At 39.1% G+C, this 27,221-nt stretch overlaps 6 protein-coding genes and 1 pseudogene across 6 annotated transcripts; 4 read left to right on the forward strand and 3 right to left on the reverse strand.

Moving 5' to 3' along the window:
- Window positions 1–43: 43 nt before the first annotated feature.
- Window positions 44–1,881, reverse strand: LOC140945328 (probable G-protein coupled receptor 45; annotated as a pseudogene).
- Window positions 1,882–3,054: 1,173 nt separating this feature from the next.
- On the forward strand, window positions 3,055–5,570 carry LOC140945627 (uncharacterized). The gene has a single exon (XM_073394650.1). The coding sequence runs from the start codon at window positions 3,167–3,169 to the stop codon at window positions 4,391–4,393; it is 1,227 nt and encodes a 408-aa protein (XP_073250751.1). The 5' UTR covers window positions 3,055–3,166; the 3' UTR covers window positions 4,394–5,570.
- Window positions 5,571–7,741: 2,171 nt separating this feature from the next.
- On the forward strand, window positions 7,742–10,219 carry LOC140945629 (uncharacterized). Its single transcript, XM_073394653.1, has one exon. The coding sequence runs from the start codon at window positions 7,845–7,847 to the stop codon at window positions 9,030–9,032; it is 1,188 nt and encodes a 395-aa protein (XP_073250754.1). The 5' UTR covers window positions 7,742–7,844; the 3' UTR covers window positions 9,033–10,219.
- Window positions 10,220–10,507: 288 nt separating this feature from the next.
- LOC140945329 (melatonin receptor type 1B-like) lies at window positions 10,508–11,443 on the reverse strand. Its single transcript, XM_073394367.1, has one exon. The coding sequence runs from the start codon at window positions 11,441–11,443 to the stop codon at window positions 10,508–10,510; it is 936 nt and encodes a 311-aa protein (XP_073250468.1).
- A 3,090-nt stretch (window positions 11,444–14,533) lies between these two features.
- LOC140945631 (melatonin receptor type 1B-like) lies at window positions 14,534–15,599 on the reverse strand. Its single transcript, XM_073394654.1, has one exon. It carries the CDS (start codon window positions 15,597–15,599, stop codon window positions 14,562–14,564), a length of 1,038 nt encoding a protein of 345 aa, XP_073250755.1. The 3' UTR covers window positions 14,534–14,561.
- Window positions 15,600–20,432: 4,833 nt separating this feature from the next.
- Window positions 20,433–21,395, forward strand: LOC140945330 (melatonin receptor type 1B-like). The gene has a single exon (XM_073394368.1). It carries the CDS (start codon window positions 20,433–20,435, stop codon window positions 21,393–21,395), a length of 963 nt encoding a protein of 320 aa, XP_073250469.1.
- Window positions 21,396–24,843: 3,448 nt separating this feature from the next.
- Window positions 24,844–25,845, forward strand: LOC140945332 (melatonin receptor type 1A-like). The gene has a single exon (XM_073394369.1). It carries the CDS (start codon window positions 24,844–24,846, stop codon window positions 25,843–25,845), a length of 1,002 nt encoding a protein of 333 aa, XP_073250470.1.
- Window positions 25,846–27,221: the final 1,376 nt, after the last annotated feature.

Genomic DNA, 27,221 nt, shown 5'->3' on the forward strand with positions numbered 1-27,221 from the left:
ATGCCTGTTAGTTACACCATATATAAAGCGGGTGGTAGTACTGCTAAAATAGATCAAGAATCGGTATATAGGGTAAACCTGTCGAGGCAAAGTGGGTACCCTGTACGATGATGCAGACTGGAAGCCAGCAAAACGCAAAACCAACCATTACCGTCCCTAAAGTCTTAGTAACTCTCGCTTCTTCTATGTTTGCTCTTAACGTGTGGAGGTTGTTCTTTGCTGAAAAGATTCGATTTGTTGACGAAACTGTGTAGAATACTTTGACATAGCGTACGCTGAAAATTGAAAAGATCTGTTTCAGCCCTAGTGTCAATTCAGCCCTGCAGGCCAAAGTTTGATTCAGCCCTTCCTGGAGCCATTTGAACACAATTTAGGCCAAACAAGCTCTATTTCAGCCCTAGCTAATTGGACTGTATTGGCCCTGATTTAAGGGAGCCAAATTAGACTCAAAACTAGGACTGTATTTTAGTCACCGAAACGGCTCTATTTTTAGGGCTGAAACAGTTTCTGATTTAGAGTGTAATATGATTAATATAAAGGGTATTGCTACGTACACGCTTTCAATAAAAGCGGTGTTGTAATGTTGGTTTGAAAAGTGTACAGGCACCTTGGTAGCCTTTCCTGGTTGGAATTCAAATCCGCCATTTCTAAAGAAAAACGGAGGCAGCGATCCGAGTGAAGCGGCACCCCACTCGACGGCAATGCATGTCATAGTTTTTCTCGTTTTAAATAACACAACATATCTTTTACCACGAGGAGGTACCTACTAATTTTTATTATTTGTATGCTGTAAAGAGACGCCAAGCCAAATGTAAAAACATCAAAGCCATGAAACCGGCAAAAATATTCACAAAAAATCCAAAGGCCAAGAAAAAGTTTGACAACTGAAAACGGCACACAACAAGTCGACATCAAGACGTCACTGACTCTCCTTCTCTTTGGCATTACCCTTTGGTTTAAACGATAATATCTGCTGCGTACAATCGGCGTACGTATGCGCAGTTGGCAAATGTTTCAAGATGACCTGGAACAACTTGCTTGCATGGAGGGTAGGGTGAAGAGGAGTGGTCCTAGGCATGAACCCACATGTTAGCTGAAAGGTGTCAGAGATCCCATCACCAAATGCAAAACACTGTGACCTGTTCGACAGGTAAAATTGGAACCAAGCCAGTCCCCTCCCTGAAACTAATCTCGTTTTCCCCACAGTAAATAAAATTCCATTGTCTGCTTACAGCAGTAGTGCAGTGCATTAAAGACAGCTGAAACATGTGCTCAATTGTTAGAGGCCCATGCAATAAAGCGCCTATTGTACAGAGAATTTTTCTATTGAGTGCTTTCTATAGTAAATGTCCGCAAACATTAAGCTCATTTGTGATGTTTGCATTTCGAATTCTCTAAAGTGGATTATTCCTAGGAGCTGGCCCTCTCTGTAAAACGGTCGTAGTTGACACAGACACAATGTTAAGGAGGATCAAAATGTGAACTGATGGATAGTGAAGAATCGATCGTTGTTTGTCCTCGCATAATGTAGTCATTCTACAGTTTGTTTGTACGAAGAGTGGGGAGGGGAGGGAAAGTTCCTGTCAACAGCAGTTAACCAGAAATTTTCTCTCTGTCACCTGAATTCAGGGAAATTGTCATTGTCAAGAAAAATACCCAAATTAACGTTTTACCTACTAACCAAGAGAGAATGATCTCATTCTCTCTTGCTACTAAGTAAATAAAAACATTGTCTAATCATCTTCTTTCATACATCTTCTTACAACTTCGAGAAAACTATTACCTAACATGGAAAAAAATGGTGCTCCTTTCCTCGCAGAGAAATAAAAACTTCGAACGTGTCTCTACGATATCTCCTGGTCCTAAAAATAGGAGGAAATAGGCACGATAGGGATAACTAATAAGCGGATTTCCATTACGCTGCCCTAGCCTGCCAAAGACCAACCCTTATGTCTTAAAGATGGCCTTGAAACAGTGACACAGGACAGCAGAAATTGCGACAAACGACACAAAGATGGGTTGAAACTGCGACAGCGACGGAGAAACGCTCAAATTAGATAGTATTATACTGCTACATGAGAAATTTCTGCAATTTGATTGGCTTCGAGTAGTGGTATTCAGCTAAATTTGAAATACCTGCTATGAAAATTACAAACCTTTTGCGGGTAGTAGTATAAAGAAATAATAGCATTATTTGTACGTGATATTTGGCATAAATACCACTCGTGATATTTCAAGATTGTCACAAATTTCACTCGCCTAAAGGCTCGTGTAATTACTTATAACAAATTCGAAATATCACTCGTGGTATTTATGCCAAATATCACTACAAATCATGCTATTACTTACACTTATACTACTACATGAGAAATTTCTGCAATTTGATTGGCTTAGAGCAGTGGTATTTCAGCTTAATTTGAAATACCTACATGTGAAAATTACAAAACCTTTGCGGGTAGTAGTATAAACAAATAATAGTATGATTTGAACGTGATATTTGGAATAAATACCACTCGTGATATTTCAAAATTGTGTCAAATTTCACTCGCCTAACGGCTCGTGAAATTATGTATAACAATTTTGAAATATCACTTGTGGTATTTATGCCAAATATCACTACAAATCATGCTATTAGCTATACAAAACCGACAGTGACATGGCTTTCTCCTCAATACGCGAAAAGACAGGTTTTGAAATTCTCACTAGAGACATACGTGACGTCCCTCAGAGGACCTCCTTAAGGTGTGTTGACAATTTACGGCACATATGCCCTCCCATTTTTTTTTCGGACATATTTTGCATATTTTTTGTCAAAATTTATGAAAATAATTCTATAGAAAAACTTATTCTTTAAGGAAGTAGGTTACTGTTCACACATCGCTCTTTTTCTTCGTATCGTATGTTTTATGACAAGCATATAGGCTAAAAAAATCACACTTTCTTGACCTTTCATTTATCATTGTACTTACATCGGTGTCATGCTGTCTCCCTTAAGAAAACGAAACAATTTCCTTGTTTTGACAAGGTGATTGGTCTAAAAAAAAAAACTGGCCATTATTCAGGATTGCGTATTGGACGTTCAAACAAGTCAGGCTCGACCACACTCTCTTACCCAGAGCATAATTTTCTCAGTTCAGCTAGTTTGAGAAACTTTTCAGTTACAACGATGGGCGGTTGGAACTTGGCAAATTGCATCAACTTATTTGTTCTCACAGTTATCTTTGTTTCAGGAGAAAAAGTGGCTAAGCATAACAGCTGCAAGAAGGTCTTAGGGCAAGAAGCAAGTTCTCTTACTGTTGCGCAAATAAGCAATGTCTCGTCGAAGGCACGTTATGAAGTCTGCGCCGATATTTTCGGCGTAATTTTCTATTGTCCAGGGGATGAAATATGCTGCACACCAGGGGATCCATTTAGCAAATGTTGCCCGGCAGACTATCCGCTTTGCTTACCCGTAGAAAACCCAGAGAAATGCTGCCCAGTAGGATATCCAAAACTTTGTGGGTCATACTGTTGCGAGGTAGGCAGCTTCTGCTGCAACGAGAAAATCTGCTGTGAAAATGAAGGCGCTTGCTGCGGGGCCCAGTGTTGCGAGGATGGTGAATTTTGCTGCAATGGCCTAAGCTGTTGTGATAGTGGAGACAGCTGTTGTGGGGTTAAGTGTTGCGATGTTGGCGAATTTTGCTGCAATGGCATAAACTGTTGTGATAGTGTAGGTGCTTGTTGTGGTGCTCAGTGCTGCGACGTTGGCGAATTTTGCTGCAATGGCATAAGCTGTTGTGATAGTGTAGACGCCTGTTGTGGGGCTCAGTGCTGCCCAGAAGATGCCCCTTGCTGTAAGCAGGATGAATCCTCAGCATGCTGCGACAAAGTTACCATGGGCTGTTGTGACGGATACGGATGTGTTCCTCCCTGCCCATCCCAGTTTGATGCCATAGGTTGCCAACTGTCAAGCCTGTCCCTTGACGATAAACTGTTGGAAGCACCATACGGATTGCCAACAAACGTTTATCGACTACTGCGCCCTGACGAGAATCCTGATGGAATTGTTGCAAAAAATCCGGGTGCCCAGAAAAGTGTTCTGTCTCATGTTAACTGCGGAAGTCGCCCGAAATACGCTTCGCAGTTTATATCAACATCAGCATCCTTAGACGTGGCAAAGGACTACAAAAAAAAAGGCGAGGAAAAAGGTATAACCGGATTGAGAATTTGTGAGTTTGAAGTAGATAAATTGCCCCAGACTTGCCAGATCGTGGACCTTACAACCGAGGAGAACCGAGACAAGTACCTGGGAAACGCTGTGTGCAAAGCCTATGCCAAGGCATCGGCGGAGGTCCTTCTTCAATGCGGTGTGCCAATTCCGTGTACGGTCATTGATCCCCCGAACCGAGCGTGAGACGAAGAAGTTTGCAGATACTCGACACAAACTGTAGGTGGAACATTTCATCTTTGTTCACTTAAATTAAAAACCTTTTGTTGTTTACGTCGAGTTATTGTACTGGAAAGGGAAGGAGATAGTTGAGGCTTCCTTTGTTGAAGTTGCAGATTTCTTATCCATAAATCTAGAATTTGTTTTCGAAAGAAAGTTTCAGTCTTGAATAAAGAAAAGTAACAACAGTATTTTTTTTCGAATTAACTAAGCCAATGTTAATCTCAGTTATTAGTCCAAACAGGAAAAAAATGCTTAAAATACTCGTTTTAGTCACGAACAGATAAGCGGAAGTTAGTATGGCTTGTCTTAGTTTTCTCAAGAGTGTGCCAATGGTTTCTTAGTATTTTTCTCGACACAATCGAAGGACTTGAAGCTTGGTGCATTTGCTACTTTTGTTATTTATTTTTTTTGATGATGTTATTTTTTGGCAAAGCGTCTATGTTGTTTATACATACTCTTTCAGTTGTAATGGCAAAAATAACTTCCACTTTCATGTAATAAATATGTCAGAATACTTAAAGCTTCGTGACTTTAACCCTGATTTATTAGATATAGCTATAGTAAAAAGCTATGTAAGTTCAATGAAACAGGAATATATCTTTTACTGCAAAACACCCTTAAACATTCTCAAAAACTTGAATTTTATAGGTCTTTAAAACCGATCATACCTCTTTTAGTTACTTAGACTTAACAACAGGAACGGCTGGGAGAAGGGCTATAGTAAAACTACAAATAAGCAATCACAAACTAATGATAGAAATAGGCATATACAATCAAACTACAAAGGTTAATAGGCATTGCCCTATTTGTGGATGCAATGTAATAGAAGAGGAAGTTCACTTTCTTTTTCAATGTTCTACATATACCCTATGATTAGTAATAAATTTTACTACAAAGTCAAGACTCGAATTCCAAATATTACCCAGTTACCTATAAACGGTTTGATCAATGAACTGATGAACTCTTCTAATTACTTTATCAATATACAATTCATAAAATGTATTTCAGCTTGTTTTGATGTTCGTGACAAATTATTATCAAAGTAACGTAATTGCCCTGTGTTGTGATTTTGATTCCTAAACATAGCTTTTGCAATACTGTACGTGCTTGTATAGTCAGGCAAATAAAGCTCGTTGTTGTTGTTAAGCTCCTTGTTTGAACAATAATTATAATTACATAAAGTAAATAACGAGAGATTTTTAATTACTAATGTGTGAGCCGAATTATTTATGTGCGGCAAACATGGTATAGTCGCAGACTTTACCGGGGGGGGGGTACTTTAGGAATTTCTGGGTGGGGATGTGCAGCTGGGACCCTGGAACCCTTAACCTATACCAGAGCTAGTTCAGCTGAATTTTGCTACCCTATACTAGAGTAAACTCCCCAAATCTCCCCTATCCTAAAGTAGCTGTTTCCCTAGTCTAGATAAAACCTTCAACCAACTGATCAGTTTCCTGAAAAATGATACCCTATACTAGAGTAAACTGCTTGAAAACTATACCCTTCACAGCGGCACATACCTATATAGCCCATATATGGCAGTCCCTCTCCCCCCCGGAGACTTTACGCGCTTTCAAATTTCCTTACAGACACAAACTTTATTTGTGGACTTTCTAGACTTTGTACAAGGCGAACTGATGTGTAGTAAGTGAAACAAGTGAAACGAAGCGAAACGAAGCGGTACTGAAAACAAGGTTAAGATAAAATAACTACCGGATTAAGTGAAATCAATACGGCAAAGGCCGAAAGAAACAAGCAAGATACTTACAAGACGATAGCGAGAAAAGACGAAACACCGGGGCGAGCTAAACAAACTGCATGTGGGCAGAACCGAGGGCCACGAAGAACTGACACCAAAATATTAAAACAGAAGCTAGACATACTATATGCAGAGCGGAAACTAACACGGAGAACAAAGGTACCCGAACAATGAGCGGCTAATGAACTAGAAAACTACACCGAAGGAGTGAACACGAAAATAACTAAAAGCGAGGCGAACATACAAATACTTTAGACAAAGCACGAGATTCCTGGCGCCAACCCATGGATCGTGCCTGTTTCTCAGGATGGTTACTGACGAAATACTTTCCTTAGAATAACTTTACCCTCTCTTCAGAAACGCCAGTTAGTTGCAGCATATATCAAGGTGGTTGATAGCGCTACTCAAATAGAGCAAGAACCTGTATGTAAAGAGCACCTTTCGAGGTAAAGTGGGTACCCTGTGTGTAGCAGCGATGATGCAAACTGGAAGCCAGCCAAACGCCACACCAACCATTACTGTCCCTAAAGTCCTAGCAACTCTCCCTTCTTCACGGAAATTCGAAAGGAAAACCACCCATCACGTCTTGTGAAAATAGTAAATCACGCATCACGCTGCTATGCCCATTCACGCCCCACGCGGATAATTTGGGCCAGATCACGCACCACGCTGATAATTTGGGTCCCATCACGCGTAAAGGAAATCAAGACGTCACTCACTGCCATTGCTACAACAAGAAAATATGTTTGAAATTATGCTAAGTCTCTTGTTTCTGTACTTAGCATAACAAATTTCCATTGAAGGCTACCACGTTTATTTCCGCAAACAGAAACGTTTCAATCCATATCAATAATTTGGGTTAGTATAAAGCGCATGACTAAGAAAGCGAAATCTTCAAGTGAAAGTTTGATGATACGGAAAGACTTTGATACAAAATAATGAAAATCGATATCCTAACGTCAACAGCTACTTTCAAGCCTTTACAACCCGGAAGTGTTCCAAAGATGTAAGTCTAGTTTGCTCTTTGGAGAATATCTTTTTAGCTCGCTGCGTTATTCAAGTCTTTGAATGATTTAAATATACTGTCAAGAATGACGAGGATTTCGATAACAACGCAGTTTGTCACTCCTTATAGCTCATACATTTTATATTGGATTGGCATCCTTTGAAGTTATACATGAATTAAATAAGACCTTTCTTATTCGACTTTTATCTCAAGGACTGTGTATAGTGTGCATGTTCAAACAAGAAATACGTAAGAAGGGCAACCACGGTCTTTTATCCGAGGTTGAAGGATCGTGTTTGCGTGTCCTGTCAGTCTGTCTGCAGATTGCCCTAGGTAAGGGAATCCAAGAGAGTCTTGGATTCTTGATTTTAAGCAGTGGATTTTGGATTTCAGGTTCTAGATAGCGGGATTCAGTGGAACTTGGATTTGCGGAGTGGTCGTTAGTGCGATTCCGGATTCTAAAGGTCAGGATTCTGCATTCCACAAGCAAACTTTTTCCAGATTCCGCAATATTTTTCACTTGCATGGGGCGATGCAGATCGGTCTCACGTTCAAACATGACAGGCACAAGACAATCTGGCGACCACCATCGTTTATCAGTTTTCTCAGTTCAGTTAGGTTGAGTGCCAAACGCAAACGTACATGCAAAAATGACCTGCTGGAAGGCAAACTACGTCAATTTATTTGTTCTCGCAGCAGTCTTGTTTGTTTCAAGCGAAAAGGTGCCTAAGTACCCCAGCTACAAGAAGGTCTTGGGGCAGGTAGCAAATTCTCTCGCTGTTCCGCAAATAAGAAATGTCTCGTCGAAGACTCATTTTGAAGTCTGTGCTGATGAGGGAGAAGAGATATTCTACTGTCCTCTGGATGAAATATGCTGCACGCCAGGGGATCCAGCAAGTAGATGTTGCCCGGCAGAGTATCCACTTTGCTTACCCAGGGAAAACCCAGAAAAATGCTGCCCAGTAGGATACCCAACGTTATGTGGCCTATATTGTTGCAAGGAAGGCAGCTTTTGCTGTAATGGGATGGACTGTTGTGATAGTATAGGCGCTTGTTGTGGGGCTCGGTGTTGCGAAAATGGTGAATTTTGCTGCAATGGCATAAGCTGTTGTGATAGTGTAGGTGTTTGTTGTGGGGTTCAGTGTTGCGAGTTTGGCGAATTTTGCTGCAATGGCATAAGCTGTTGTGATAGTGTAGACGCCTGTTGTGGGGCTCAGTGCTGCCCAGAAGATGCCTCTTGCTGTAAGCAGGATGGATCCTCAGCATGCTGCGACAAAGTTACCATGGGCTGTTGTGACGGATACGGATGTGTTCATCCTTGCCCATCCCAGTTTGATGCCTTAGGTTGCCAACTGTCAAGCCTGTTTCTTGATAATAACCACTTGGATACACTATATACATCGACAAAAAACGTTTATCGAATACTGCGCCCAGACGAAAATCCTGATGGAATTGTCTCAAGAAATCCAGTTGCCGAGAAAAGTGTTCTCTCGCATGTTAATTGCGGAAGTCGGTCAAATTACGCCTCGCAGTTTATATCAACATCAGCATCCTTAGACGTGGCCAAGGACTACAAAGAAAAAGGTGAGAAAAAAGGTCTAACTGGATTGAGAATTTGTGAATTTCAAGTGGATAAACTGCCCCAGCCTTGCCGGATGGTGGACCTTACAACGGAGGAGAACCGAGACAAGTACCTGGGAAACGCTCTGAGCAAAACCTATGCCAAGGTATCGTCGGAGATTCTTCTCCAATGTGATGTGCCACTTCCCTGTACGGTTATTGATCCCCCAACCGAGCGTGAGACGAAGAAGTTTGCAGATACTCCATTTGAACTTTAGATGGAACATTTCATCGATGTTCAGGAAAATTTTAAGCCTTGAATTGTTTATGACGAGTTAGTGCACTGATTTCAAGATCAAAAGGGAAGGGGATAATTTTATAAATAATAGAGGCCTCTTGTGATAAAGTTCCAGGTTTTTCATACATCAGTCTAGAATTTGAGCTGGAAATAAAAGCTTTCTGCGCGAAAGGAAAACTAACAAATTGAATTTATTTGCATTTAACTAATGTTACTCTCAATTAATCGTCTTAACTTTTAAATTAAAAAAAAATCCCTGAAATATTCGTTTTAGTTACAAACAGGTAACAGGAAGTTGATTTTACCTGAATTAATTTTTCTAAGAGCTTGCCAAGGGACTTTGAATCTGTCACCTGACACATTGGAAGGAATTTGGAGCTTGGCGGCTTTGCTACCTTCGTAGACGTTGCGAATTGTGAATCAATTACCCCGGATCTTAATAAGCTTACATTTGAATTATCATTAAAACTATGGTTCTAAACAAAGTACAATGTCATTTCTCGCGTCATTCAAGAAGAAACACATTTCCCATTTGCCGTACTATAAAATCTATGTTGCCAAAGTCTGCTTTACTATACTCAGATCACGTTAATGTATATTCTGCTAGGGACTCACATTATGTTGCCCGGTTTCCGGCCAAATAAACGTCAATTTTCGGAAAATATCCGTTCGGAAGACGATTTGAGATCTAGAATTTTCGGAACATTTGTTCTAAAATTTCTTGCTTGCCTGCCTCTCCTAGGATTTTTGAACATCTAAAAAAAGGAATAATTGCCCATTTTTAACGGATTTTTACCCTAAAAAGGTCACCTAGAATTTTCGGGAGCCTTTTTTCTGGCTGAAATTTTCGAAAAGGTAAGTTTTGATCCCTATAATTTTCGGATCACTAGACTTTCAGCTAGGAAATCCGAACAGATGAAAATTTTTAGGGGATAAAAATATGCCTATATCTACCGTTTAAATACAAAAATACATTCAACAATGCTATGTTTAGGTGGTTTTGAACCATATTCTCGTTGGGTGCCCCTTAAATAATGGCCCTAGGGTTTTCGTTGGACTTTTTTAGATGTCGTGAACCTAATTATTCTGAGAAAAAAGAACGAGCGGCTAGTTCAACTTGAAATTGATGAGCTTGGACTGGCGATAAAGTCAATAGACTCCTCAGGACGAAGAATGTTATACACAGTACATGTTGAATTTTAATACTGAAGTGTCTTTTTTTCTTTATCTTCAAGTTATTTACTTTTGGATTCTTTTCCTGCTTTGTCTTAAAAGCAATTATCATTCACGTACTTTCGACAAACTGTCTTTTTGTTTATACATCTTCAGCTTTTTGTTATTAATCAGTAAACTTTGATTACACACATCTCTTGAATAAATTAAAAGATCTTGAACCAATTTTATGTGAGAGAGGATTTACATACCAGCTGCGGCGAACATGGATCCTCCCCACATTTAGGATGATTTCTGACAAAATACTTTCCTTAGAATAACTTTACTTTCTCTCCTGAAATGCCTGTTAGTTGCACCGTATATGAATGGGTTGATAGTGCTGCTGAAATAGATCAAGAATCCGTATGTAAGATACACCTGTCGAGGCAAAGTGGGTACCCTGTGCGCAGCGTCAACATAATCGATGATGCAAACTGGAAGCCAGCAAAACGCAAAACCAACCATTACCGCTCCTAACGTCTTAGTAACTCTCGCTTCTCCTATATTTACTCTTAACGTATGGAGGTTGGTCTTGGCTGAAAAGATTCGATTTGTTGACGAAACTGTGTAAAATACTTTGACATAGCAGATTATTATGAATACAAAGGGTGTTGCCACATACACGGTTTCAATAAAAGCGGTGTACACAATGTTGGTTTGAAAAGTGTACAGGCACAATGCTTTTCCTGGTTGGAATTCAAATCCGCCATTTTCAAAGAAAAATGGAGGCACCGATCCCAATAAAGCCGCACCCCACACGACGGCAATGTATGTCATTGTCTTTCTTGTTTTGAATAACACTACGTATTTCTCTGGTTTTACCACGCAGAAATATCTACTAATTGCGATTATCCCCATGGTGTGAAGAGACGCCAGGCCAAATGTAAAAACTCCAAAACCATGAAACTGGCAAAAACGTTCACCAAAAATCCAATGGCCGCGAGCAAGTGCGACAACTGAAAACGGCACACAAAAAGTCGACATCAAGATATCACTCGCTGCCAGTGCTACAACAAATATATTTGGAATTGTACGAAGCCTTCTGTTTCTGTACACAGCATAACAAACGAATAGATTTCCGTTTAAAGCTGCCACGTTCATCACCGAAAAAAGAAACGTTTCAATCCATATCAAGTGGGTTGGTCTTGCATGAAGCGCAAGAGAAAGCGAAGTCTTCATGTTAAAGTCAAAATAATTAAACGGATCTGTTAATGTCAACACTAACGTTCCAACTTTTAAATGCGTTAGTGTTCCAAATAAGTAAATTTAGTTTGCTCTATGAAAATTCATTTTTAGCTCGCTGTTTTGATCAAGTCTTGGAATCAAATATGGAAAGTCCAGAAAATCGACGTTTTCGATGACAGCGCAGTATGTCAGGCTGTCTTTGCTTGTTCAAATATTTTATATCCGATTCGCATCCTTTGAAGTCGTACCTAAGGAAATATAAAACCTTTCTTATTTGTCAATCCGTTTATCTCTTTTAACGTAAGTTTCATATTCCCTAAAGTTAATGACATTTCACTGAGCTGTCTGATCTCAGTTGCAGATGCAACACACAGTTGTTAGTGGCTTTGGCCTTAGTCTGCTACACAGCCGTTTTTAGGATCGTCACGCAGCGCTCCTCCCCACCTTTTGTGGGGAGGAGCGTTGCGTGACGACACTGAAAACGGCTGTGTAGCAGACTACTTTGGCCTAGACCAAACGTCAAACTTTTCATAAGACAAACCAAAAGTAATGAGTTAACAATAGCTGATCCACGGAGGTTACCGCCCCCCCCCCCCCCCCATACTTTTTGACCAAACTGAGGCGTTTTGTAGACCTGACCAAACAGGCGACCTTAACTTACAACTTCATTTAGGTCGACCCAGTTAGAGTTTGGTTCGTATCATGAAAAGTTCGACGTTTGGCCTACGCCTACTCTCGGCAGTTCAGTCGGTAGGGCGCTCGACTATAGAGCGAAAGGTAAGTTTTTAGCCTAAGAAAACATCCGACATTTCGCCATGGTGGCTTCGATCGGGACCGGCCGAGCAATACTCAGCGTCTTAAAATAACTGAGAAATGAAAGTACTAGCTAAGCCTACGGCTAGACCTTCGCAGTGCTCGGATGACCATGTAAAATGGAGGTCCCGATCCCGTCTCTATTAACTAGCAGTAACCAACGGTTAGGTAGTGTGCGCGAACTATGTGCGTTTACCTTAGGGTGCGATTGATGTTGAGGACCGCTTTCACAATTGTGTACGTGAATAAAGAGTGGAAGATGAATTGAACAACACGGTAAACAAGACCTTTATTGAATTCAACTATTTTATTCACATTATTGCTTAGATATAGGTAGCCTTGCGACGATGAGGAGCGACTGAGGGAGACGGCTGCATTCACTGAGATAATAGAGAGATTACGATTCACGTTTACGCCAAACGGCAGACGTGAATTTGTACCACGTGACCTAGTTTTCCCCTTATTTTTGCTTATTTTTTATTGCTTCTAAGCAAAAAGAAGTAGTTTTATGCCAGTTGTAACCACAGGAATCGTTCGGGGCTGTTTTTATCTGCTTATTTTGTATTCTAAGAAATTCTCAACTTGAGCTTGACGTTTGCCGTCTGCGATAAACGTGAATCTTAATCTCCCTAATGCGTGACAACGCTCATCGTGAAATGAACAGTAATAACCACACGAACTCAAGGCACGAACTCTTATTACTCAACAATTACGTTCGGTATTTGGTGACCAAAGGTCATTGAGATGCAACAGTGAATCATGAAAAAGCTTAGTTTAAAGCTTATCGAGTGTCAGATAAACATACTAGAAAGCACATAAAATATAAAACAACTGAAGTGTAACCTGGATAAGCTTAACTTACATGGATTTATAGGCTATGAAATCACTTATCTTACCAAGGCTCGTCCCACACTAAGCTGAGATCAAGCTCTGCTCCTGGTAAATAAATTTTCAGCAACAAGGCGAATCCAAAGATCTTGCATTTAATGCAATACGTGCATACCTGAAATACGCTGACAACGTGTTTTCAAAACAAACAAATATTGTTGCATGTCCTTGGGAAGATTACTGCTCTTTCTCGACTTTCGTCTTGTCATTGTTCGCCAACGTCACAGCATGCAACGAAAAATGCAGCATCAGCACCTTGGAAAACGCTGATGGTGCAATCATGTTTTCGTGTTGACTTTTCACGAGAGCACGGACCTTGCGCTCAACACCTGGGCCCTCTCGGCCAGTTTGCGGCCACTTACCGTGCACTAGTTGGAAGAACAATAGCATCCCAAGAATGTGGACAGATTTTGCCAAAACCCCCGCTACACACTAAGAAAGTGTCGCCAAGAATAGTCTGGGCTCCTCTTGTCGCCCGTAAAAAGAAGATGTAAACCCTCAATTGGTACTTTGCTGCTAATCCATTGACTCTCAAATAAAGTGCATTATTCCTATAATTTTCATTTTTTATCGTTTGCTTTCTATACACATTTACAATGTTCCCAATCTAATTCTCTAAAGCGAAAAATTTCAAAGAGAGGACCTTGCATGGTAGATGACAAACGCAATCTGAAAGGAGATTGGCGTAACATGAGAATGGATAGTGGTAGGCTCTAACGAGGCCAACTGAGTTAAATTTCCAAAGATCCTCGCGAAGGCGATATTTTATTTGTCATATTAACTTTTCAAAGTTTGATAATTAACTAACATGCTTTTGAATGAAAAATGAAAAACGCTAATTTTAAACTGAATCTATATTTGTCTAAACTTGCATTCTAGTTGGGATCGTCACTACATAGCAAATAAGTTACGGCTCTAAATAATCATTTTCCGCTCGTTTCACGATGCTGGTGGCCGAGATAGCTTGAAATAGAGAGTTAAATATTTTACTTCTGATAGTGGAATTATTAATGGCGGCATAAACAGTAAATGCCAACGTAAAGAAATCAAACTGGCGCCTAAGAATTAGCTCAGGTGACAATTATTATCTTGACACTTACAACAGGCTATATCTAGTCTAGTACCGGTATACAACTGAAAGGCGTATCATCAATTTCCCTTAAATTACCGGCATAACTCTAAGACAAAACTATGAAATTCACGGCAATTATTTCTAATAGAAGGATAATTTTTAATCTGACACACCCAAAAAGACACCAAATTTGGTGGACTTTTGAAAAACAACCGAAAATAAAAATTAACTAGGATTACTCAAGATGATGTCATCTACAGTCTCAAAAGTCATGTGTCTATGTAATTAACTTTGACAGCGCGAAGGTTAAGGTATATCTTTATCTTTATTGTCCCCGCCTTAAATAGCGACTGACACTAAATTTGTAGTTGGTTGTGAGGTCTGTCCTCTCCGGCTTTTAAGAGGTTCGGTTCCAGAAACGTTTTCGGACATCCCCGTGCACTGGCCCCTATGCAAGCAAAGCACCTTTTTCAAAATAATCCGATACTCTCGCCGGAAGTGCTTATTCGTAGCGCCATAGATGAAGGGGTTTATAGTGCTACTCAAATATACCAAAAACCCGTATGTCAGATACAACTGTCGAGGCAAAGTGGGCTCCCTACGTGCGGCGTCAATATAATCGATGATGCAAACTGGAAGCCAGCAACACGCGAAACCAGCCATAACAGCTGCTAAAGTCTTGGTAACTTTTGCTTCCTCCACGTTTGCTCTTAGTTGCTGGGGGTTGTTTTCATGGGAGAAAACCTGATTTGATCGTGAAACAGTGAAGAATACTTTAGCATAGCAAATGGTGATGAGAGTTAAAGGCGTTGCTACGTACACGCATTCTATGAACGCTGTGTACGCGATGTTGGTTTGAAAAGTGTACAGGCACATTGCTTTTCCAGGCTGGAACTCAAATCCGCCATTTTCAAAGAAAAACGGAGGCACAGATCCGATTAAAGCAGCACTCCAAACAACAGCAATATATGCCAAAGTCTGTCGAGTCTTAAAGATCACAATGTATTTTTCTGGTTTGACTACGCAGAAGTATCTACTAAGCGCGATTATCCCCATGGTGTGAAGAGAAGCCAGACCAAATGTAAAAACACCAAAGCCATGAAATCGGCAGAAATCTTGACCAAAAATCCACCTGCCGCGGACTAGCGTGGCAACTGAGAAAGGCATACAACAAGTAGACATTAAAATATCGCTCACCGCCAGTGCTACAACAAACATATTTGCAAGCGTTCGAAGTCTGTGATTTCTATACACAGCGTAACAAACTGAAAGGTTTCCAAAGAAGGCCCCTACGTTAATAACAACGAACAATACTGTTTCTGACCTGACCAGATGCTTGTCTCGAGCGGAAAGTTCTAAAGAGAGTTTTGCCTCCATTTTGTTCGTTATCCCCTTCACTGACAATACTCAAAAAAAGATTTTGAGATAAGCGAAATTTAAGTGTACGATACACGGTCAAAAAATTGTAAATTCATGAGGTAAACAAACGCCCGATTTGAGTTTGATGTTTTGAAATGTTCATTAGTCTGTTTTGGCAGGTGTCATCCCAAAACACATCTCCATCGCATGATACTCGTTTTGAGCAAACATCTGACCCTTCGTTACTCTTTTATAACATCCCCTGATGAATTTATGAATACAGGCGGTAATTACACTGGTATCTCATTTATGATATCGTTTGTGTAATCAGCAAAAATATCGCCAATTAGTAAAATCCAACTAGTGGTCTATTATCAATGCTGCGTTCTGATTGGTTAAGCTACCACTAGGCTCTATGTTTGTTAAATATACCAGGTGTCAGATAAATTTATTTCCTAGAGCAGATCACGGTATAATTTCTCCTCAGTTAGAGTTATAACACGAAGGAAACTAGTTACCGGTATAAAAAGATGCAATTATTTCTTTTCAGTCAAAATAGCTAATGATCACCAGTTGTTGCTGCAAATCCGTGTGCCGCAAATCTTCCGTCAGTTCAATTAGGCTGACATCATCCAGATCATTTTATAAGCCCATGTCAGGAATGCTAGTTATAATGAAAGGGTAAAGTCAGCGTTATATCTATAAACATTTAACAATCATCGGAAAATTTCATTTCATTTTCGCTTAGTTACTGAGACAATTAATAGTTTTGTTCTCGAGATATACTGACTTCAAAAGTTGCGGGGTAAGAAGCATCAAAATAAAATCAGGTTCACCTAGTTTTGACGCTCAGTTGAGAGATACTATCCTTTGAGTTCTAGTTCGTTTGACGTGGTAGGAAATCAACATGCAAAACATGCAGAAAGTTAAACAACAAAGTAAGGGTTTTAAGGGTAATGTCTAAACAACCGGAAAAGATTTCCCATTATGATCCTTAGGCGTTAAATAGTAGCAGTTCTCTATTTACCTATATTTAGTGGTTTCTCATTTGTCCAGTTACGAAATAACGTTTCTGTTGTACCTATTAGTACGAACGATATTGACATTTTTATCTTGCATTTCATGGCTTGTTCTAGTTTGTCTCATATGATCAGTTGATTTTCAAATTTATTCCATTTTTACCACCAACCAATTTGAGACATATTTGTTTTGCCATCTAATTACTTAAGCATGTGACAATTTTTCTCTCATTCATCCTCCTCTTGTCCCAGTTTTATATTTTATTCATTACAACAAAATAATTGATCGGATAAGATATTGTTTTTTTAAAGCATCCAAACAAGGAAAATATAACTGATATGCACTTATCCACTGTGGAAGGGTAGATAAGAAACTCAAAAATTAATGTGCCTCTTAGTGCGAGATTTTTCACGACAGACGAACCATGTGAAGAAGGTTCTGTTATATAGTGATATCCGTGCAAAACCCTATATTCCATGGATAACTTCGCGTTTCCTTTTCTTTCTTTTTGGGATAGTTTTAAAGCTAAGGGAACCGGAAATGTTCTGCTTCCTTGGTTGTTTAGTGAATTACCTGCCCTAATATAAAGTTTGTCAAGTTTTCCGATTTCACAAATGTCTAATTTCCTATCATAAACAAAGTCATTTACAATTTGAATTTGAATAGGAATATTAGTATTCTATTTTTAAAGAACAATTAAGACACATCCGATATTAAGAAGCATATTCTCCACACTATCCATCATACATTTCTTGTCACCGTGACGCCTTCGCGTGCGCAGAGTTCTCCTGGCGTTGCTTGCTTGCTTGGTACGGGTGATTGCAACTATCTTTGATGAAAGATAGGCTATGTTCACTGAAACTTGAAAAACGTCCTAGTTAACACACGTTTTATGGTGAAATGTCGTATGTGCTCACAAAGAACTTTGTTTATTGTGTTCCTGTTCGCTTTTTTTTTCTTCACTGCAGCTCATTTTCACCCTGCTGGTCGCTAGCATTTCTCATTTTGAATTTCTCACCACTGCTATAAAATTTGTATATCCCCCTTGATCTTGCGGAGTCAAAGAGCAAATGCTCATCTTCTCGTCAATCCAATCCCCAAGTTAACCATCACACTCATCGGAAAAACTCCCAGTGCGTGTCTTAAATTTGATAAGACCTCTAACTGTGCTGAAGAAAATTTGCCACAGAGAAAACTCTTAGCCTGAGTGGCGAACGATGCACGCTATCATAAGAAATTGATCAAACCGAACTTCGGCGAGTGTGTGCTTCTTCGGAAATGATAGATCTTCGCACTCTCCAATTCGAACAAGCCTCGACCCGAAGTCCGTCTACTACGAGTGAGCGAGTGACTAATTTGCATATCCTTGTCCCTGAAATAACTCGTGGTACGCTCGCGCGCCCCCTCGAGTTAAAAATCAAGAAAATGGCTAGTTTGCCTTGATTTATTACTGATTCGTATTATTTTATAGTCAATGTCCTATCAATTGCCTTTTACTATATTATCAATGAAAAAGCAAAGATCATCATTTGCACTGAGAGGACATGTGATATCATTTTTATGAAAATGAAAGTTATATGATTTTGCCCTCAAAAAACGATTAGTGGGTCATATCTTCAACAAAATGATAGTGATTTGGTTTGTAAAACTCGCACCATTTTCTTAAAATGAGTAACTTCGTTGGTCCCCTGACCGTACTGTTATTTTTAAAATTATAAATTACCTCTTTCTGAACACAAATTTTCCACTTAAGGAAAATGTTGAAAAAATGATGTCGTAACGTTTGTAGCAATACAAATCATTCTACTAAAATCAAAGTGCCATAAAATATCTCTCTTTAATGCGTTTCCCCTCATATTTCGGGTGAAGATAATTTAGTATGTGCTCTGTCAATTTTTGGCACCAGCAAGATTCTCAATCATTGTTTTAAGGAAGCATTGGTCACGTTACCTGTTAGTGCAAGTGGCCTGTTGTCGCTGAATACAAAAAGTCTATGAAATGGCTAGTTTGCCTTGATTTATTACTGATTCGTATTATTTTATAGAGTCAATCATACTTTCAATTGCTGTTCACTATATTATCAATGAAAAAGCAAAGCTCACCATGTTTCCTGTAAGATTATAACCATCCTATATTCTCCCTGATCTCAATCTTATCAAAATTCATTGTATGCACAGCTTTTTTTTGTTTCTTTTCTTTCGAAATCGAAATTGAGTTCTGTAAGCTTTATAAAATGACTGTCAATAGTTCAATAACATTTACAACATTGGTTTTTAGTTATAATAAGTTAAACCTGACACCTTCCTTTGTTGGTGCAATTATCAACCTGATTTCTTTGTGTTACACCTAAAAAAAGATTAATATTGAGAGACTGAAACTGTCGTTGGCTAAGAAATCAGAACGGCCTAATGTTCCTCCTAAACTGTCATTAAACAGTAAGCAGTTTAAGTTCGTTTTGTTATCACTAATTGAAGGTTGCCCAATATTGGCAATCTCTGTAGTCTAAGAAAGTGAAAATTAAGAAACCCTTGCTCGATCCATTTAATTTTGTAAGTTAATGGATATTCAAGCAGCGCTAGCCCAGCTGCAATTTTCAATGAAAGATGCAAATATATGTTCATTTGTTGGTCATAACTCGCAAATTAATCGCATAATGTGACGCATAATGTGAATACATCTCCGGGGGTCACCGATAATGATTTACCAGGAGCCGGGGGGGAGTACTACTTTATAAGAGGCTAATGGGGATGTGCTGCTGGATGGGGTCGCATATTCACGTCTGTATTGACTATAACGGGGTCGAGTTTACAATAGATTCACTAGAATGGGGTCGCACATTTTCTGAGTTTTGTAGTAAGACAGTTCTTCATATTTACGGTTAACAAACGTGTTTGCACTGTAGGCTTGTACTGTAGGTGAAAAGTAAAGTGTTCTTCATTCAATAGAAGGTAGATACATAAATAGAAAGTGACTATGTTGGGATCGCGAAAATTAAAAATTTCCGCAAAAGTGATTAAGATGGGGTCTATAATTGGCCACAGAATAGACTATAATGGGCCAGCGGCACATACCCAACAAAAATTAACCCAAGTACCCCCCCCCCCCCTCCTCCTGGGGGGACAAGGAGAGATATCCTCAAAAGGTTAACTTGAGTTCAGTCAGTATGAAAGTGTAAATACAAGGCTCGCCCAAGACTTTTCATTGCCAATTGGAAGGTGATTTATCTCTTAGGAAAACGTTTCATATAGAATAATATTTTTTAAGTTACAATTTTTTCCTGTCATTCAAACACATGCTTTTTCAATCCTTGTTCTTTTCCTTGTTCGGAAAATTGATAAAAAACAACAACGACGTCGAGAAAAACAACTACCAGTTTCTCAACATTTCACATCGATATAAAAAGGATTTTTGAAAATATGTGATGCTACAAACTCGTAACTTTAAAAAGCAAAACAATATTTTTGTCTTCCAGAAGCGAAAAAATGAACAGGAGTCCAGTTTTTCCTTTTTGCTTTACTTTACTTCTCTTTGCCAACCAACTGAAAGCTTCGGTCTTCCGTTGGCAGGTACGAGTGCCAGGAGAGGGCCAAGAGAGGTGCCCCCCCCCCGTCGGGGTTGGTGAGCCAATTGTAAATTCGACCACGAGAAGCGCCCCCAGGGTAAAAGCATTTTCCAAGTGGATTTTTAATTGCGTCTCTGCTCTTAAGAAACTCGCTGTTATGCTGAATTTTAGTAAATCGAGTTAAATCGACTGTTATCTTCATTCACATTTATAGTGATCCATCATTTGCTTCTTTGCTTAAAAACCTTCAGAGGGTACCTTGAATCAATATGGATGAGTCAATCTCTTTGGAGCTTCCTAAACGAAGTCATCATCAAATCTGGTTTGAAACAGCTTTGCTTCTTGTCATCAACTTGACAGCTTTCCTTGGAAACCTCTCTGTTTGCTGCGTTGTGTGCAGAAATCAAAGACTTCGCACGATTCCAAACATGTTTGTTTTAGCCTTGGCTTTGAGCGATATCCTAATATCCACCTGCAATATGCCTTTTTCGATCGTTACTTTGCTTCGTGGGGAATGGATTTTCGGGTCTCATTTTTGCCGATTTCACGGCGTGACCTTTTTCATGTTTTCAATGGTTTCGCTTCTTACAATGGGAATAATCGCCGTGAGCAGGTATTATTGCGTGGTAAAGCCACACAAGTACCCCATGTTATTTTCCAAACGAAAAATTCTGGCCTATATTTCCATTGTGTGGTTTGTAGCATTGGTTGGAATAACGCCTCCGCTTCTTTTCGATGGCTACAGGTTTAAACCAGGCCAAGCAGTTTGCATGTACGCATTCGAAACAAGCGTTGCTTTTACTGTATTTGTTGAATGTGTGTATATAGCAACGCCCTTAGCAATCATCACAATCTGCTATGTTAAAGTATTCTACACAGTTTCACGAACAAATCTTGTCTTCCAGCGAGAAAATAACCCCGAGCAGCTCAGAGCTAACGTAGAAGAGGTGAAAGTGACCAAAACATTGGCGGCGGTGATGGCTGGCTTTGCATTTTGCTGGATTCCTATCTCCATAATGGATTACATTACTGCCGTGCGTGGGGAGTCCACTCTACCGCGTCAGGCCTATCTAACATACGGGTACTTGGGTTATTTGAGCAGCACCATTAACCCATTCATATATGGTGCTACCAACAGGCGCTTCAGGCAAGGGTATGGAGCAGTTTTGGGCAGCCTGCAAAATTTGTGTGCGAAATGCTTTCGACCTTCAAACTCGGCTGAAAGAGAGTAATCGAACCAATTTGTATATCAAAAGACTTTACAACAAACTTCTGAAAGGTCGTTGATAAAAAGCTATTAGTTAAATTTGGTTTGCCGAGGGGCTTATAACGTATGCAATAAGAATTACTACTCAGTTCTCTCTGCCTGGGGAGGATAACTGCGTGGAGAAGTAAAAGGGGTTACCCCCGGGGGTTTACCACAGATTAAGCCATGAGTTTCTTCCGCGGAGCTTAATCAAACGCCGAGGAAATCCTTCTTTTAAGATGCACGAAACACAAAGCTTTATTTATACATCAGTTATGACCTTCAAAAGATGTAAAACTTTAAGGTCGTGTAACAACATAAACATGAAGCCTAAGTGGTCGTGTAATAATACAATAATTTAATAATACAAGAATTTATATAGCGCCATTTCCGTAAGCTCAATGGCGTAACGGCCGGTATAACCGACTTATGTATCTTAAAAACGTATACAGCAAAAACCCACGTATATGAACCTAGATTTTATCTAGTTGCCTTAATAGGTTCTTATAGAAATGGTATTTAGTGGGATTTTAGGCTACTTAGGTTCTTGAATAGGTTCTCAATAGACCTTGTCACGGTTTTCGACGCCATCTTGACGTGTAGGCAAACGCGTGAGAAATTACAGTGATTGTATGAGAATCTAATGTCGAATAATTTCCGTAAAACGGCTGTTTTGAAAAAAATATGATTTGTAAACTAAAGCTTTACTCCTAAAGATTCTCTTGAAAAAATTTGAGGGCGTAACATGCACTAGAAGACCTAGAACCACTTTTTAAAACTTTCTATACATTTGTCTGTAAGAAAGTGCCGGAAAAATTACAGACAAATATATGGAAAATCTAAAGAAAGCCTCTGGAGAAATTTAAGCACAGGTACGCCCCCAAATTTTTTTGGACAATCCTTTGCTTTGCAGCTTTAGTTTACAATTGCTATTTTGTTCAGAACAGCCGCTTTACGGAAATTATTCGACATTAGATTCTCATACAAACACTGTAATTTCTCACGCGTTTGCCTACTCGTCAAGATGGCGTCGAAAACCGTGACAAGGTCTATTTGATCGGGGCACTAGCGATCACCATAGATAACTACTACAGGGCATATGTGATATGAAATATATCGCTGTATTAAATGATTATCTAGAATACAGTTTAGAGGATAACCATACAGCAAATGAATCTTACTGGCTGAAACCGAGACTAAAATTTTTTTCTGTATTTTCGTCTGTGCCTTCATTTTTGTAAAATAAAAACCTATTGAAGATTTAGGCCAAATAGTCAAAATAGGTTCTTATGAAAAGGGGGTTGAAAATGAAAATTTTAGCCTAACACTATATATTTTGTAACTTTGTTTTTCTGTAATTCTTATTTATCCACATAGTTTATTTAGTTACTTTAAAATATTATCTGTTATGACAGCTGTAACCTTTCCTTTCCGCCTGCCTCGTCTAGCTTTTGCTATTTGCGGACGGAGATGGCAAAATGATGTGTATGAAAATAAAGTATAGTGTGTGTGTTATACGTGGGTTTTTTACTGACAGTGTATTTCATAATAACAGCTAATGATATAATAATTATAATCCCTTATTGCATTTCAAAAAGAGGGACACATATCAATATTAATAGTAAGAGGAAAAAACAGTCCTTCGTGAACGCCATGGCATATGTCTAGCGGCCCTCAAACACTAAGCCTATATCAGACCGAGTTCGGCTAAACATTGTAACCCTATGACAGGCTAAACTCTCAAAATACCTCCCAATCCTAGGGTCGCTATTTTTAAGAAGCTACCGAGGTTGACACTTCATTTGTTTTTAAACTGAGTTGCGGGAAATTAAAATTTTATGCCGATATCATTATTTTGCCCTTGACTAAAATTTTCAACCAACTGCTCTGACCAAACTTTCTAATCTCTTTTCTTTCCCATTTTTAACAGGCTTGAAAACCATACTTCACAGCGGCACATGCCCATATAGACCATTTATGGCAGTAGCGGCCGTAGAATTTTTTGTTTCGCTCGAAAGGCCAGCTTACTCTCAATGAATTAGAATCCTTCTAAATTTGACGTGGGTCTAAACGTTATGACCCAAGTCAAATTTAGAAGGATTTGTGTGGAGTCATCACAGTATAACTGGGCTAATATCTCAGCGAAAATTTGCCCCACAATGCTTGTTTTTGGCAAGTTGGCCTCTTGGATGAAGTTCTTTCAGAATATCCTGACAAATTCCATAATTTCACAAATTTAATTTTTTATAACGTCACACTTTAGCACTCTATTGGCCGACAGCATAAAGAGCGGGGGCAGCTGTACCACTATTACTAGTTTAACGTTGTACATATTATTAATAACGCTACATAAAAGAAAGAAATATTCAAAAGGAGGAAAAGTGCAGCCCAAAACGCTCTTATCCTCTCAAAATTGCAAAGAGTTCAATACCAATCAAACAAAAACTGAATCTTACGAACTTTGTGATCAACCGAGAAAATGTACACTATCTATTCACAACTAACGAGAGCTTAATAGCGTGTCATGTGTATTATGAAAATACTCATTATGAAGATATTGGATGTAAAAAGATAAATTTCAAGTCTATTCATTCCGTAAACCAATCAGAAAGAACGGAATGATCTGCTACGTAAAGGAAGCTGTAATCATTTACATGTTATATCAATTTTGTTCAGATAAGAAATTCTCAATCTCCACATGCAGTAGAAAATATTTCCCAGTATATTTGATACCCTAACCAATGGACAGACACTGTTAGCTGAATTACTTCGAGAATTTTCTTTGAGCTATTGTAGGGTTTGGAACTGTTTTATTTTTGACTAGACCTCGGTAAGTAATAAATTCAAATTAACTTGCTTCTTGGCGCAATTGGGCCACTAAGTTACCTTTTTTTAATAAAAAATGAGAAGAACACCTACGGTAAAGACAGCTACTTCTCTCATTAAACGTAAAAGACAGCGGAGTTCAAAGCATTATTTCAAAGAATATCGCAAGCTTCCCCTAAATTATGTCATCGAACTCTTTTCGATCCTCCCTGTAGTGGAAAAAAAGAATCACAATACGGAAAGAAAGGTATGAGATGTGAATGAAACCAAAAGACTGCTTTAAGAGACAAATATCAAATATATAACGAAGGGAGAGACAGACTCTTTTATTTATGTACTCGGATATATCTCTACTTTTTGGAGTTATGTTGGGGTTATGTTTTGCAACTGTTTAATTATTGACTAGACCGTAAAGAAGGAATTATCTTCTTTTTTGGTGCTCACATGAATAACTACTTGTTAACATTTTTCATAAATGAGACGAACACCTGCTGTAAAGAAGGCGACTCAGTCCCCCAAACAAAAACAGCAGACTGAAAAGCTTTTCAGTGGTACAAAAAAAAGAACATCTTTACAAGCTTTTCCTGAATACTCTCAACGAATTCGTTATGGAAAATTTGCTTTCCAGGGAGCTCGTTGTAAGAGCACAGCATTTAATTTGGATTGAAGCAAGTTTCCTTGCTATCATCAACATAACAGCCATCTCCGGAAATATTTCTGTTTGCTACGCCGTTTATGGAAACCAAAGACTTCGATCGCTTGCCAATATGTTTGTTGTAGCGTTAGCTGTCAGCGATATTCTAATATCGGTCTATTGTATGCCTCTTTCAGTGGCCGCTCTCATTCAAGGCCGATGGATTTTCGGGACCAGTGTTTGTCGACTCCAGGGTTTTGCAATGTTTACGTTTTCATTGGCCTCTCTAAATACCATGGGGGTTATTGCAGTTAGCCGATATTTTTGCGTAGTGAAACCAACGAGGTACATTGTATTATTCCGGAGGCAAAGAATTGTGATGTACACTTCGGTAGTATGGTGTATGGCTTTGATTGGTTCAGTGCCTCCGCTAATTTTTCAGACAGGCGGATACACTTTCCAACCAGGAAAAGCAATGTGCATGTACCCATTCCAAAGTAACATTGCTTATACCGCCTTCATCGAATGTGTGTTTGTCGCTGCGCCCTTTACACTCATCACTTTCTGCTACGCCAAAGTGTTCTACACAGTGTCAAGATCAAATCGTGTTTTCACGCAAGAAAATAACCCTGAACAGCTCAGAGCGAACGTCGAAGAAGCCAAAGTGACCAAGACATTAGCCTTGGTCATGGCGAGTTTCTCCTTATGTTGGCTTCCTATCTGTGCTATGGATTATATCGACGCAGCACGTGGAGAGCCCACTTTGCCACGACAGGTATATCTTACATACGGGTTTCTGGCCTACCTAAGTAGTACAATCAACCCCTTTATATATGGCGCTACCAACAGGCGCTTCAGACGAGAGTACAAAACCATTTTGAAAAAGATAACTTTGATCTTTACTTGTGGTCGTTGCAGTTGTAGACAGAACCGAACGTCCGATAATCCACCAAATTTAGCGGTGACCGAGCTTTAAATTATGTAAAAACAAATGTAAAAAACAAGATGTCAATGTTAGACAAGTTCAAAGCCTTTTGCGGTGATGCAATGAAGACCTGACAAGCTTAAAACGAAGAGCAGACGAAAGTGCTATGGAAAAAGAAATGGTTTTACTGACAGTGTAGCGTCACGGACCTGCATAAATAGCTATTTTGCTGGCACGGACCACTGGACTGGATCCATTAGGAGGAATTGTAGTCAATTTCTTTGTGACATGTTTCGTTGTTCGTTACAAATTATTATCAGTCAAGGACATCACTTACATTTAGAGGTATTTTTCCATTTTGCAGCCATTTCGCTTACTTAACGTGTTTAGCATATACACCTCTGTCCCCGAGTTGTCTGCACTGGAGCTGATTTTAGCAGGTCGAGGGAGATGCACTCTTTTGTTTTGAACAAAGTGGTGCCGTATTTAATTTCTTTGCATGTTTTTATTTTTTGCTGGTTTTATAACCAAGGGTGCACGGATTAGCTGATGACAAAATTGCAAAACTACCAAAGGACGTCAAAACCAGTTTAACTGAGATATCTAAAAGGGTTTTTAATACAAAATATTTCGAGGAGATGCTATTCTCTCGCACTTTGCAATAAAACTGTCACGCTTGGTAATGAATTTAGCTTGTGCAACCTGTAATAACAGGCCATCGCATTTTGTTATAAAACAAGTTGTCGCACTCTGTTATAAACGTTATTAAACTTTTTAAATTGGAAAAGAAATGAAGCTCTTGAATGATTGATGTACAAGAAAAATCATTTTCGTCATTGTGGTAAGAATTTCAATTAGAATAGATGTTTTTCAAATTCTAATATAGCATCATTCTTATAAGAGAGTACGAAGCCTTTGTTGCATTAGGAATAAAGTAAAGTTATTTTCAAGATTAAGAATGATTGCACTATGTCTTCATAAAATGAGACCTTAAAATTAAAATACTCAAAAGTACGTTGAGTTTGATCGTCCGGGTGAACGTAGTCTTGATTACCACTATTGTTGTTGACAGTGACTGACGTTTCTACAACCTGTGAGGTAGTTAGGCCTAGATACAAATTCACGAAAAATGGCCTAAATATGTTTCCGGAAATTCCTCATCTTTTTTCTAAATATCAGAAAAATTTCTAAATATGTCAAAAATATCTGGCTTCATTTCATATATATTACAGTAAAAAAAAAAAGCCGCTCATTTAAAATGGCAACAGAAATTTCAGCAAATTTCAGGAAATTATATCCTTGTACAGCATACTACAAAACTCTAAGCAATTCCACATAAAGTCTAGCCTGCGAAGCGCAGACGCATTTCCGGTCGTCGCTTCTCTCCCTCCGAAAAATAGCGTCTGCGAACCCGAGCGGCAAAACGA

Source organism: Porites lutea, chromosome 8 (assembly GCF_958299795.1).
Source record: "Porites lutea chromosome 8, jaPorLute2.1, whole genome shotgun sequence".
Classification (NCBI taxonomy): Eukaryota; Metazoa; Cnidaria; class Anthozoa; order Scleractinia; family Poritidae; genus Porites; species Porites lutea.

Coding starts and splice junctions, on each gene's coding strand:
- LOC140945627 (XM_073394650.1), top strand. CDS start 3,167: ATGGGCGGTTGGAACTTGGCAAATTGCATCAACTTATTTGTTCTCACA.
- LOC140945629 (XM_073394653.1), top strand. CDS start 7,845: ATGACCTGCTGGAAGGCAAACTACGTCAATTTATTTGTTCTCGCAGCA.
- LOC140945329 (XM_073394367.1), bottom strand. CDS start 11,443: ATGAAGACTTCGCTTTCTCTTGCGCTTCATGCAAGACCAACCCACTTG.
- LOC140945631 (XM_073394654.1), bottom strand. CDS start 15,599: ATGGAGGCAAAACTCTCTTTAGAACTTTCCGCTCGAGACAAGCATCTG.
- LOC140945330 (XM_073394368.1), top strand. CDS start 20,433: ATGGATGAGTCAATCTCTTTGGAGCTTCCTAAACGAAGTCATCATCAA.
- LOC140945332 (XM_073394369.1), top strand. CDS start 24,844: ATGGAAAATTTGCTTTCCAGGGAGCTCGTTGTAAGAGCACAGCATTTA.